Source organism: Equus asinus, chromosome 7 (assembly GCF_041296235.1).
Source record: "Equus asinus isolate D_3611 breed Donkey chromosome 7, EquAss-T2T_v2, whole genome shotgun sequence".
NCBI classification, from domain to species: Eukaryota; Metazoa; Chordata; class Mammalia; order Perissodactyla; family Equidae; genus Equus; species Equus asinus.
In genome coordinates, this window is record NC_091796.1 from 81,509,231 (window position 1) to 81,522,003 (window position 12,773).

General features: G+C 48.5%; 1 protein-coding gene across 8 annotated transcripts in view; it reads right to left on the bottom strand.

Moving 5' to 3' along the window:
* The window catches only part of DPF3 (double PHD fingers 3), a 252,853-nt gene extending 246,552 nt beyond the window's left edge, over nt 1-6,301 (bottom strand). For all 8 annotated transcript variants that reach the window (XR_011504660.1, XR_006530208.2, XR_011504658.1 and 5 more), the window contains exon 1: nt 6,207-6,301. Coding sequence is in view for 3 of the 8 variants with exons in the window: in XM_014835753.3 (XP_014691239.1) it covers nt 6,207-6,238 (32 nt within the window). In the remaining 5 variants the exon portion in view is untranslated. The remainder of the gene's footprint in view (nt 1-6,206) is intronic.
* Nucleotides 6,302-12,773: the final 6,472 nt, after the last annotated feature.

A 12,773-nucleotide genomic window follows, 5' to 3' on the forward strand; every position in this document is an offset into this window, starting at 1 on the left:
CACGAAGTTTTGACTTGAAAGGAATTTTGGCAATCAAGGTTCATCACCCTCATCTTAAAGACAAGGAATATGAGTTTCAGAGAAGTTCTGAGTCTAAGATCGCACAGCTAGTTGGCGGTAGGGCTGAGAACAGAGCTCCTCCCTGAGCTTTTTCTCCTCCACCACTCTGAAGTCCTCTTAGCTACACAAGAAATGAACTGGCGAGAAGTGAACCTGGAAGCGAGACAGTTTGAGATAGGGCCACGCTGATGGCAGGTGCAAGTCTGGGGACTGGCAAACCTTTTCTGGTGGAGCTACCAATAGCAGATCACACAAACAGCAGATTTTCGAAGTACATACCAACAGCAACAAAAAACTCATTTCACGGCAACCTGAGATGCCCACAGTCTCTGAATTCGGAGAGGGAGGAGAGGGCGCAAAAGGGGCATTAGATATGGGCCATCGCTGCTCCCCAGGCTCAGAAGCAAGGCCTGAGTGGTGGAGGACTCAGCGTAGGCTATTTGAACCCCGTTATTAGGAACTCTGAGCATAATCCCCTCGCACCTCCCTGCTTCCAAACTTAACCCCTAAATCTTAGCCTCCTCAAGCCTTCTCTCACCACCCCCGGCCCCCACTACTACTATTCACAAACACACAACCCAGAAATTCTCAACACAGTCTGCTCTTCTCCCCTCCCCACCCCCACTCCACCCCCAACACCTCCTAACCACTGCTTTTAAAACTCTGATGCAAATCACAGGCTTCAAAAACCTTCCTTGGTGACAGTTTTATGATGCTAGCTCCATTCATCCATATGGTTTGACAGACTGTGAAACACTAGTAACCGGACCAATAAGAAAAACAAATTACAAAAACACCACAACACCTCATCTCTCCGCAGTCATTCACACAACTAAAGAAAACTTTGGAACTTGCAATAGATCATAATATCAGTCTCTTTTGCTGTTAAACAATCATCTTTTCAGAGTTCCAGACCGCACCGTGGTTTTATCCACTCACCTACCCCTCCCCACCCCCACCCCACTCCCCACACGCCCCCTCCCCACCCCCTCTTTATCTTTCCTTGTTAAATACCTACATATTTAAAGGCTATTTAAAGCTAAAGTGATGCTTACACAGACTCCTGCTGGAAAACCATGGCTGGGCAGAAACTCTCACTGGTTGTGGTATTTCTTTAGCCAGGGGCTTGCCACATTTGGCTACATTTCTGTCTTATAGTGACTTTCAGAACACTCAAAAACCACAAAAGTTACTTTGCAGAGATTGGGATAATAAACAGGCCTGGATTCTGGTGCCTTTTTATGACCCAGCCCCCAACCACTACAATCAGCATGGCTGCACTTCAAAAACTGAAGCCTCAGCCTCAGTTTCCATTCTGTTTCTGGTGCATGCTCAAAACAAAGCATGCTGACTGTGGCATTTTATTTTGTACATTGATCTGAGCAGATGGCTCTGAAACAGCTTTAGACATTATAGTCTTTCTCAGATGTATCCAGATTCCAGCTACCTGCATGATTCCAAAAAGACAGAGGAAGATTAGAACTCTCTAATTAAGTTGCCTCTGAATTCCAGCCCACCTTATGGATCCGAGCAGCTCCCACTCCACTGGCGATCTCTGGAAGTCTCCCAGGTGGTCCACAGGCTGGGCTATGTTCAGAGGCTTACCCTGTGACAATGACTCCTCTTGGGTTCTGGCAGAAATTAATATCCTTTATGGGTATTTCGTCAAAACCAGACATTCTTCCCGCTGAAAAATAATGTGTGCTAATGAAGTTTGGAGAATTTAGAGCTTTTTTCCAGTGGCAACCAGAAGCAGATGGAGAAGGTGCTTCTTAGGCATCTGTTGGCTTAAAATGTCTGAGGGTCCTTTTTCATAAGGGGCTAAAATAATGTCCATAAAAGGCAGCAAGTTCACAAAGTCTCAACCCCAACGTTCCCCACTTAGTACCTACCCACACTCCCCCACCCCAACAGAAAGAGCTTAGGGGAGATTAGAACTAGGAATGTGTCCCCCCACCCTCTCCTCTCGGATATCTAAACTGAGTGCCACAGCAAAAGTGAGGTCTGGCGTCTAAGTGGCAACAATTGCACAACTTTCACAGACACAAATCCACTTTAGATTAGACTACACTGTATCCAGATCAGAGAATGCATAAAGAGATGAAGACTTGCAGTCCATCACACGCACCGCCTGCTGTTTGACCTTGGCTGAGTACGCATATGTACCTGTCCGAGAGTTGTGTCCTTAACAATAAAACGGACATATAAACACATACTTCCAAGCAAGGGAAATTCCTTACAAAAGAAAGTTTCAATACAATTATGTACACGTATGTTCACAGTTATAAGCATGACAAAATAATTTACTGGTCTCATTCTTTATAAACAGGTACTTGAGGTAAATCTCCGTTGGTTTATATGGAATAATTAATATCAGTAATTCTTTTCTAAGCGGGCAGTTATAAGAATAGATACACATGTGCATAATCGAGTCTGGCAGAAGGTGGCAGACATTCCCAGTTAAGTGCATACAAACCAGGGTTTTGATAACTTAATAAAAGAGTAAGTTGTTTAAAGTGTTGATAGCAGATTTGGGGTGGGGGGGGGTGGATTACCCGAATTAGAATATCAAGTAAGATTAGAATTTATATTAAAAGACTTATGTTTCCTAGGTATGCAGAAATCAACCAGAATACTACTATGTTACTTGACTGACATACACAGACCTTTCTCAAATCCGTATTTATGTTACCTACATGTGTTTACTTCACCATATAGCCCTTATCTTGCTTGTATGTGTAAGATTTGAGGGTGACTCATCACACATCTAGGCTCAGACAATGTAGCTGCTAAATTAAATAATGTGTAATACCCATTTACACATCGTACCTGACCATCGATGCTTTTAAATTTTATTTCTCCAGATGTGACTGCTTGGTTGTGGGGCCACCTGCCGTGTCCCCTTTGTGATCTGATCAGTCCAGGCAGCTCCTGTTTCTGCCTCTAACACCCTGTTGGGCAGTAATAAGATGTTAAAGGCGACAACAGAGAGAGAAGCCAAGCTGTCACCTTCAGAGAGGAAGGGGGTGAAGGGTACAAGGAGGAGGAACAAGAAAGGGAGTTGAGGGGAGATCAAAGACAGGCAGGAAGAAAGCCAAACTGCTGAGAGAGGAGATGTGGCTCCAGGAGCTTGGGGCCCTAAGGAAGACCCCAAAGCAATGAGATTCAAATTGCGCCATCCAGTTACCTAAGCTATTGAATTATAGAGTGTCCCACGCGGAAAAAGCTAGTATAATGAAAAATGGTCCCTACTCAGGGTAGGCAGAGCCCTACAGAGGTGTTGCCTAAAACCTCAGCTTGTTTCTTCCCAGCACATCACCTACCACCACTTTATCCCCTAAGCCTAGAGGAAACCTTTGTGCAACCAGGGGGCAACCGTGGTGTTGGCCTTTTTTTTTTTTTTTTTGGAGGGGAGGGAGAGACTCCCAACGCACACAGAGAAAATGCTAATGTCGTTCAGCTCCGTTTCATTGTCAGGAGGGACACAGGAGGATAAAAACAGAGCTCTCCAAACCGTTCTCCCTGCTTCCCTCCTCCCAACACCACCACCCATCCCTCGAGCTTGATGTGTCTCTGAGCTTTGTTCTAATTTATCCCATGCATAATTTATTCATATGTGTATTGTTTCCTGATCAGCAACTTTTAAAAACAAATTAAATATATAAGATGTTTTATTAAACAAGTTGCTTTTTAAAAATAAAGGCAGGTGGTGTAGGTCTCCCAGTAACAACGTGTGCGCTCCTGGGTTAGGAGTTTAAAAACCGTCCAAGGTGCAGGAGGCCCGGCTTGGGGGGGGGGGGGGGGGGGTCGGGGTGGAGAGCGGGGGAGGGTATTGTTTACACCCGCTCTCCCCCAGGGAAAGGGTTTGAGATGCAAAAAGGAGCGGCTAATTATAAACGACCACTCAACTCCCACCTAGAAAAAGCAGGCAGGGGTGTTGTGTTGTGTGTGTGCTAGCGTGCGTGGCGACACAGAATTACAAATACATCACGTCGCAACTGTTTCTAATTATACAAAGTACAAGTATAATAATTCAGAACTAATTTCAATAACCAACCCGCTTCTCCGTCCCTTCCCCCACCTCTAGCCCCTCCCCATCCCAAACACACACACACACACACACAGACACCCTCCCCAAACACGCACCTTCCTGCGGCCGAAAAAACAAAAACAAAAACTGGAGCGAGCAGGGTAACCCTGGAGCGTAGAGAGATCGCGCCCGCCCGCGCGTGAGCGGGCTCCAGGGTGACAAGGTACCGCTTTCCCAGCAGGAAACAAACCCGGAGCACATGTGAAATAGATTTCTCTAACTTGAGTTTACCAGGTGGCATCAGCCCGGCTATGTGATTTTGGCTGGAAATGGGGGGACTGAAAATCAGCTTTGGGTTCTGTAGAAACTCACAGCATCAGCGATGTGGCAGCGCAGCGACAGGCAGCGAGGATGCGGTGAAGTTACGCCTATTTATTCTGCCATAAAACATTTTCTTTCTGGGGCGAAACACTGGCGTTCAAGTGCAGTGTATCCGAGCTTCCGAGCGAGAACTGGAGCCAGGAGCTGCTCTCTGATCAGCCTCAGCTTCCAATGTCCTCTTAACGGCAGCTTTAATATATATATTAAAAACTCCGAGACTTGCGACATCCCTACCCTTTTCCTTACTACTGATGGGAGATAAGCTAATGCAAACACGCCCGATTCTCCCCGCGTGTTCCTTCGCGTTAGGAACCCCCCTGCCGCCCCCCGATGCGAACCTGGTTTTCAACTCCAGGAGGAGCCGGGGATGCGGACGCGGATGGGCTGAGGTGAAAGAACCTGGGTTGGCACCTGCCATGCGCCCGCGAGAATTCAGCACGAAACGCCCCCCATCCGCGCCTCCCCCTCCCCTCGCCCGCGGCTTCCAGCCCAGCCGAGAAGTCCTGACCCCAGGGGCGCAGACTCCCACCCACGCCGCGCCGCGATCTGGAGGGAGCTCCCCTCTGCGATCATCTCCGCCAAGAGCACCCCCTTTGGAGCGCCGCTCGTTCTCCAAAGCCACCCCCGGCTCCGCGATCGCGAGCGGACTTGGCGGCTTAACAGTTCCACCGACTGGAAGGAAGGAAGGAAGGACGCCAGGATGAAAAGGAGGAGGAAGGAAGGAAGGCAGGAATTGGCTGTCGGACCCGCGGACTGGCCCCCGCGAGTCCTCGCCCAGCCCGCCCCCTCCGTCCCGGATCCGGGCGTCCGCTCAAAGTCTCCCGGCGGCGGCCAGAGGCACCTGCCCCTCGCGCTGGCCCGGAGCAGACGCCGCGGGCTCGGGCGGAGAGCCCCAAGCTGCGTCCCCGCCCGCCTCGGCTTTTCACCCAGAGGAAGCGAGAACACCATTCATGAGACCTGCAGCTTCCCTGCCTCCAGATCAACCCCAAGTTAACCCGAGTGGTTAATTTACTACAGCCAATTCGCCCACAAACACGCGCAGACACACCGGCGACCGCCCGGAGCGCCGTCACGCTCCGGGGGCTGCCCCGGCAGGAAAGCCCCGGGCAACCACCTGGGCCCCAGGGCTCCTGGGACCCGCTGCTCCCCAGGCGGTCCTCGCAACTCCGGAAGGTTTGCACAAACTCCCCGCGAGCGATCGGAAGGCGGAGAGCGCCCTGCAAACTCCGGAGCTGCCGCGGTCCGCTCGCTCCGGCGGACCGAGCGGCGGGGCGGGGGCCGCGGGCTCCGGAGGCGCGGGGCTCAGCCAAGTGCACCCGCGCGTTCCCTGCCCGGCGCTCGGCCCCCCGCTCGGCCGTCCCCCGCGCCGCGCTCGCCACCCGGCCAGGCCGGGCACTCGGGGGACCGTGCCGTCCCCAAGCTGCCCGCGACCCCCGGAGCTGGAGAGCGCTGGAGCGCCTGGCTCCCCTGCGGGTATCCCCCGTCTCTCCGTCCGCCAATTAAGCAGAACGCAATTGTAACAATTTTCTTCGTGTTAATTGCATCTCCTGACATTTCTGCGCGTTGGGGGAAAAAAAAAAGATGAAGAAGTAAGAGCTGAAAGAAAAGCGAGAAGCCCCGCCGCGGCTGCAGGCGCCTGCGAGCGCGGTGCATTGGCAGCGCTCGGCACGCAGAAGGCGCCTTTTTTTTCATATTGAAACCACGCGGAATATGTACATTTTTTAGTCTTACTTACGCTTTCAGGGGGTTGTGAATGACAGTCGCCATTTTGCTACAATGTAACAGAATATTGTCTGTCTCAGAGTTCTAAAGGTTCGCTCAGGGGAAGCGGCGAGCCAATCAGAGCACGGGATACCGGCCCGCCGGCCAATCGGCGCGGCTGGTCGCCAGGTGGGCGGGGCCTGCACGGTGGTAGTTATTAGGGGAGCTGTCAAAGCCCAGAGGTCACTCCCTTTTGTAGAGCCCGAGAGCGAGCAGGTCTTAAAGGGGCAGTACCGTGCGAGCGGCTCCTTTTCGGATTGGGGAACGTGGAGACGCACGGGAGAGTATTCTAGTTTGGTTTGAGTCCCTGCTTTCTAAATAACTGCAGAGAGTTTGCGCTCCTGGACAGAAATATTTAAGTATTGCCAACAAACCACCGAACCCCCATTCATTAGCTTTTAGTTTTGCTGTTACATTTTTAATCCCGCAAAGGGCAAATTCCCTTATTCCCATGCAAAAGTTGGAAGGCTGCCGTTTCGTCTAACAAATTACTACACGTGTCCTGCCGTTTCTGCTAATGCTCTGGGTCCTGCGGCTTGTTCATATTCTCATTCCCAACGTGTTTTCTTTATCTCGGCCACCTACCTCTCTCGGTTTCTTGGAACTGCCGCCGCTGTTCCTGGCGACTCCAGGACAGCAACTCCCCTCCCCCTGGAATGTCTCAATGTCAGGCTCGCTCCCTCCCGCAGCCACAGCTTTTCGTTACGTAATGCGCGGTGGTCACTCTGCGCGGTTCGCCACTACCACCTCTTCTGTTCTACGGACACACCAGAAACTTCGGAAATGATCAGATTCCGACCGACTGGGGAGCCAAAGGGGGACCTGGCGCTCTGGCCTTTGGGCTTAGGGGTAGGTGAGGTTTAAGAAAACTTTTGGAAACGCTTTCTGCTACTATCAAAGCGAGTAACTAAACAGAAGTTGTAGAACCTAGACTGGGTGTTGCCAGAGTCTCTTTCCGGGAGTAGCACACGCGATTCTGGCGTCACCTCTCACTACTGAGATAGAAGGTGAAAAGAATTTGCTCCTGAATAATCCACTGTGGCCCGAGCGTTCAGAGTCTGGCTGCTTCAAGTCAGTGTGAGCTCCTCACTGACGAGCCCCAGACAAAATTGGGAAACTTCTGCGAAGCCAGGCTTCCACTGGGCAGCCGGGCAGCTCCGGGCGGATGAAATCGCACTAAATCATGAATAGCGGCCTCGTTAGCATACGGGAATCTGGCTAGCATCCCAAAGTTGTTTAATCAGGTCAAATAGCTAAGATAGTGGGGGAGGGGTGAAAGGGAGGAGAGGAGATGCCAAATTGCCAGTTCTTCAAAGCTGTGCCCTCTCACTTCCTCAGCGCTCCTCTCAAGGCAATGAATAAAATAAATAAAATTTTTTAAAAGTTCCAGAACTTTCAGAGTTCAACTCCATACCTGTTAGAGTTACAGATAAACAATACAGGGCTGAATCAGTACGTCTGTAATACACTTGAAGTTTGTGACCCCTTCTTTCTGCCTAGTTAATAGCAGAGGCAAGTTCTAGAGATTGCTTGCTGATGTCTTTGCACAGCATCCTGCAGTCTGAAAAAAGTTATCCACTTTTCTAAAATCAAAATTGGAAAAATATCTTCCTCATGAATTTGTCATTGGTTCAAAAGCTAGTACCTTGCCTGGGATGGGCCCTGACAACATTAAAAAGCAAGCACTATATTCTGACACATAAGTATGAGTTTGAAGTATCAGTCAGAACTCTCAACAACCTCCTTGAGATAGCAAAAGCACAGCAATTCAGATTGGAAAACAACAGCATATTTTAATATCCGGAGCTTGATAAAGGAAGTAGGAAATGCAGAGCCTGCCCTGAACAAGGCTTGCAATTTACTAGGAGCAGGGAAAAGAAATTTATATTACACATTCAAGAGAAGTGTATATACTCTAAGCAAGTATGATCGTTTATTGAATTAAGGCCCAGATGCAGAAACCAGCATAATTCCTAACTGTCTGGCACGCCTGAAAAGGGCACACCAGATCTGTCTTCACTTTGAGAAATTTTAATCCAGAACTTAAACATTTAAGTTACATTTTACAATGACTGAATTGAAAAAATAATCAGTTAAAGATAGGGGTTTTTTTTAAGTAGGATAGCCTTGCTTTTTATAACCTAGTGGGATGTCATTTTAACCTTATCCATATAGGTATGACTTCTAAATGAACAGGATTGTGAATTCACCTTTTGCCAGTTCTAAGACCTGTAAGAGGTATTATTTTAGCTTTAGTTTTTATATCCTAGATAAAGATTTTGCTACAGTGAGGCAGGTTCTATCTGTCGATTTGCAGATGGCCTGACTGTTTTGCAATAAGGCCAAACTTTGCAAACAGGTCTTAAAATGTACCAGGCCCACCCTACAAAAAGGCACATATTTTTTTGCCAGAATGTTCAAAAGGAAGGAGGCTGAGAGTAGATGTGTTTAAAGGAGACAGGAACTTTGAACAGTTTGGGAAAATGTTAAATTTTACATTAATTTTGCAAAGAAGAGCTGTCTATGGTTCGCAGCGTGAGCTCTGACAGCCACCCGCCTGATGTCACCACTTGTCAGCTGGGTCATCTTGGGTGAGTTTACTTAGCAACTCGAATGTCTCGGTTTCCTCATCTGAAAAAAGGCAATAATCAGAGAACTTGAATCATATGGCTCTTTCCAGGGCTGGATGAGATAACACATGCCAAGGGTCTAGCCAGTAGCAAGCTCTTAACACGTGTTGATTATTGTTTTTTGTACAGATATTCAATTCTTTCCTGTTGGCATAAGGAATGCAGGAGATCTGAACAAAATGATGTATTGAAAAGTGACATTGCCCATCAAGTTTAGTTTTTTTTTTAAAGATTTTATTATTTTTTTCCTTTTTCTCCCCAAAGCCCCCCAGTACATAGTTGTATATTCTTCGTTGTGGGTCCTTCTAGTTGTGGCATGTGGGACACTGCCTCAGCGTGGTTTGATGAGCAGTGCCATGTCCCCGCCCAGGATTCGAACCAAGGAAACACTGGGCCGCCTGCAGCGGAGCGCGCGAACTTAACCACTCGGCCACGGGGCCAGCCCCAAGTTTAGTTTTTTAAACTCATTAAACCAAGAAGAGTGAGCAAAGAACAACTTTGCTGAGAACAAAATAATAAATGACTGTTTCAGTTAGGGGGTCATAGAACTACTTAAACCCTAAAAATGTCCTCTTGCTGTTTATGATATCAAGACACTTTTAAAATCCCATCTCTAAAGCTCTATAGATGTTCATATATTTGAATACACTCCATCCCTCCCCATCACCTTCATCTCGAGTTTGCTGGTTAGGTAGCTTAATTTGGAGGGCCGAGTGGGCCCAGAGCAACCACTTCCCCACCCCACCAAGAGAGTCCAGAGCCAGGCCGTCCAATATGGGAGCCATGAGTCACACGTGCCTACTAAGCATTTGAATTGTGGCTAGTCCGAATCAAGATGTGCTATAAGTGTAAAATACACACTGGATTTCATAGACTTAGTATAAAAAAGAATGTAAAATATCTCATTAAGAATTTTCTTATTGATTACGTGTTGAAATGACAGTATTTTGAATTTAAATGACAACACCGGATTCAATTAAAAAAATGTTATTAAAACTAATTTTACCTGTTTCTTTTTACTTTTTTTAATGCAGCTACTAGGAAATTTAAAGTTACTCAGGGGGTTTGTGTTGCATTTCTATTGTATGACATTGCTCAAGACTGTGTGTGTGATGAGAGAAAAGGGTGAGGCCTTTCTCAATCATGTTAATCCATCCTGTGTCGCCTTCTCAAATTCAACCTTGTTGATGCTGACATCAGTAAGCAAAACTCTCTGGTCCAACTCAAGCCTGTGTTTAACGCCACCCATCCAAAGGAACATTAGGTGGGTGACTAAGGACCCCAGTGTCTGAACCACAAAGGGCACCCAAATCTATTTTCTCTTAAAAAATTTGAAGACTGTTTCAGCAGACAATGAGTCAAAGCTGTGAGAAGATGCCCACCCAGAAGCAGGGAAGAATGGCATTTCTGTAACAACTGTCAACCTTTCCAGCTGACTTTGTTAAGCCACATGGAAATAAGAGAGAGAAGTAAGGGAAGAAGACGCAGGACTCACAAACAGCCGAAGAGTTCCTTTGAAAGAGGAAGTGTGCCCCAAAAGCCATCCAAAATGAATGCAGTTCCTGGCGGGCTCTGGGAGCTGAAGGAGTTTGAAGTCCTGTGGGTATTTAAAAAATGAGGACAAGCTCCCCCACAATCCCTCCATTCATCCACAGAACAATGAGTCACGGCCTTGCAGCTGGTCGGCCATGCTGGTTCCCTGAGATCCACAACCAGCTTTGGTATCTTCTAGGCACTGAGCTGAAGAGCGGGCACCAAACCTGCCATCTGGTTTTCTCCCTTCTTGGGGATGTGGGTGGAGGGGTTCTTACTCTCTTCACAAAATGTCAAAGCATAGAAAAAAAATCAAAGTCTGGGTACGGGAGATGCTCCTAGGACCAGACCTCTGAAACCTCTTGTTTCAGGGTAGAATCGAATAAAAACCAATGCTCGCTGCTTCCCGCTACCTCAGTTCATTCATTCAGTCGTCCTTTGGAGGCTTTCTGTGATGGAGGCATTGTACTGGGCACAGGTGGTGAAATAAAAACAAACCAGACATGGAAACAACGCTCAAAAAGCAATTCCCATCCATCTGGAGAGAGAATAAAGATTGTAGGCCCACCCCCACAAGCAAGCAGCGTATTTACTTGATGTGACTTAAAGGGAAAAGTGGCCTGCCCAACCAGTCTCTCCTGTCCCTGGCATGGTGCCCGTAATCCAATGGATGCATCCTTGGGTTTTACTGAGTGCCTTCACTCCTTTGGGTTTTCAAGGTTTTATGGTATCGAGATTTTGACAAATTGGTATAAAACAAGGGAGAAATGATATATGTGAAGGAACCTCCGTGGAGGAAGCAAGTACCTCTCACGTTATGGGAGGGAAAGGCTTCATGGAGAAGGTCACATTTAATTTGGGCCTTGGTTGGGTCGATTTCAGAAATGAGCCAAGGGTTGAACAGACTTTCAGACCCAAAACACAATCTAAGAACAGCTAATTCTTACAGCAAATACTTGTAGGTTCCCTACCCTGTGCCGCCATGCCCCCTTTCTGCTGGGCCTTGTGGCATAGAGAAACCTAAGACAGTCCCCACCTTTAAAGGACTCATTTGAAAAGGGGGGTGGGGGAGCAGGAGGAGACAATGCAGAACGATGTGGCTGAGGAACAGGGAACACTGTGGGGTTGGACGAGACATAGCAACCAGACAGGGAGGCCAGGGCTGTCTTCTTAGAAGAGACGATGCCTGAGCTGAGTGCCAAATGACCTGTAGGAGGAAAGATGTCCCTGCAGAGGTGGCAGCACATACAAAGTCTTTGGGGAAGTGAGAGAGGGCATTATGATTTCAAGGGCTCCCTCTGGTAGGAAGGTAGTTGCAGGGTGACCAGTGAGACAGAAAAAGCTGGAGAGACAAGGAGGGGGTGCCAAAGCTAAGAGATGTGGAGTTTCATCCGGAAGGCAATCAGGCAACACTGAAAGATTTTCAGCTGGGGGTGCAAATGAAGGGGCTGCCTTTTAGAAAGCTTATTTCAGCAGCCACATGACCGTGGGTGGGAGAGAGGCCAAACCGGGGGTCTGGGAATCTGCTGTGGGCTCCCGCGTCTGGGTGAAGATAAGGGGCAGAATCAGTGATTTCTAAGGAAGTAGACCCTGCAGGACTTGGGGGCAAACTTGTAGTGGGCTTGAGGGAGACGGGAGGGGCCTAGGATGATGCCAGGTTTCTGGCTCCTGGAAATGACATCAGTTGGCTCCACTTAACTAGAGAAACATGAAGTCAAGGCCGATGCCTGGAGGCTGGAGGCCAGTGAAGCCCTAGGACATTCTATTGAGGGAGAGCGCTGGCCTTACTGGAAGACCTTAATCCCCCATCCCCCAACCTCCCCCAATGTTGCTATAAATCTCTTCTTCTGGGGGAGCAGTGACCTAGGCTGGGGTTCTCTTAAGTCCTCCTCCTCTGGCTTTTCCTTTCTCTAGGGGCTCCACCTTCCCTCTAATCCCCACCCTTTCACTCAGGGTGCGCTCAGAATTGGCTTAAAGGAGTCTCCCTTCTGGGTAGTTGAGTCTAAAGAGTGGATTCTAGGACACCCCCAAAACCTTCACAAGGAAGGGATCAAGACTTCACGAGATACACGGTACACACTCACACAGGCACGCAGCAGCAGTGGCTTGATTAGAATCCCAGGCACCAGGAAAGGCAGCGGAGGGGATATTTTTATACAGGAGCTTTCTCCACTCAAATCACACGGAGTAATCACAGCCCGCCCTGAGGAGGGGCCCCAGCCCGTCTCCTCCCTCACTAATGCCAGACAATCACAAGTGGGCCTCTCTTTGTCTTCCTGATAGAGCCACTGGTTAGAGAGCGCTCGCCGTGTCTGTCTTTTAAAGATAGCTAACTCCTCTCTCTGATGCCCTCCTCCACCTGCCAAGTCCGAATTTTC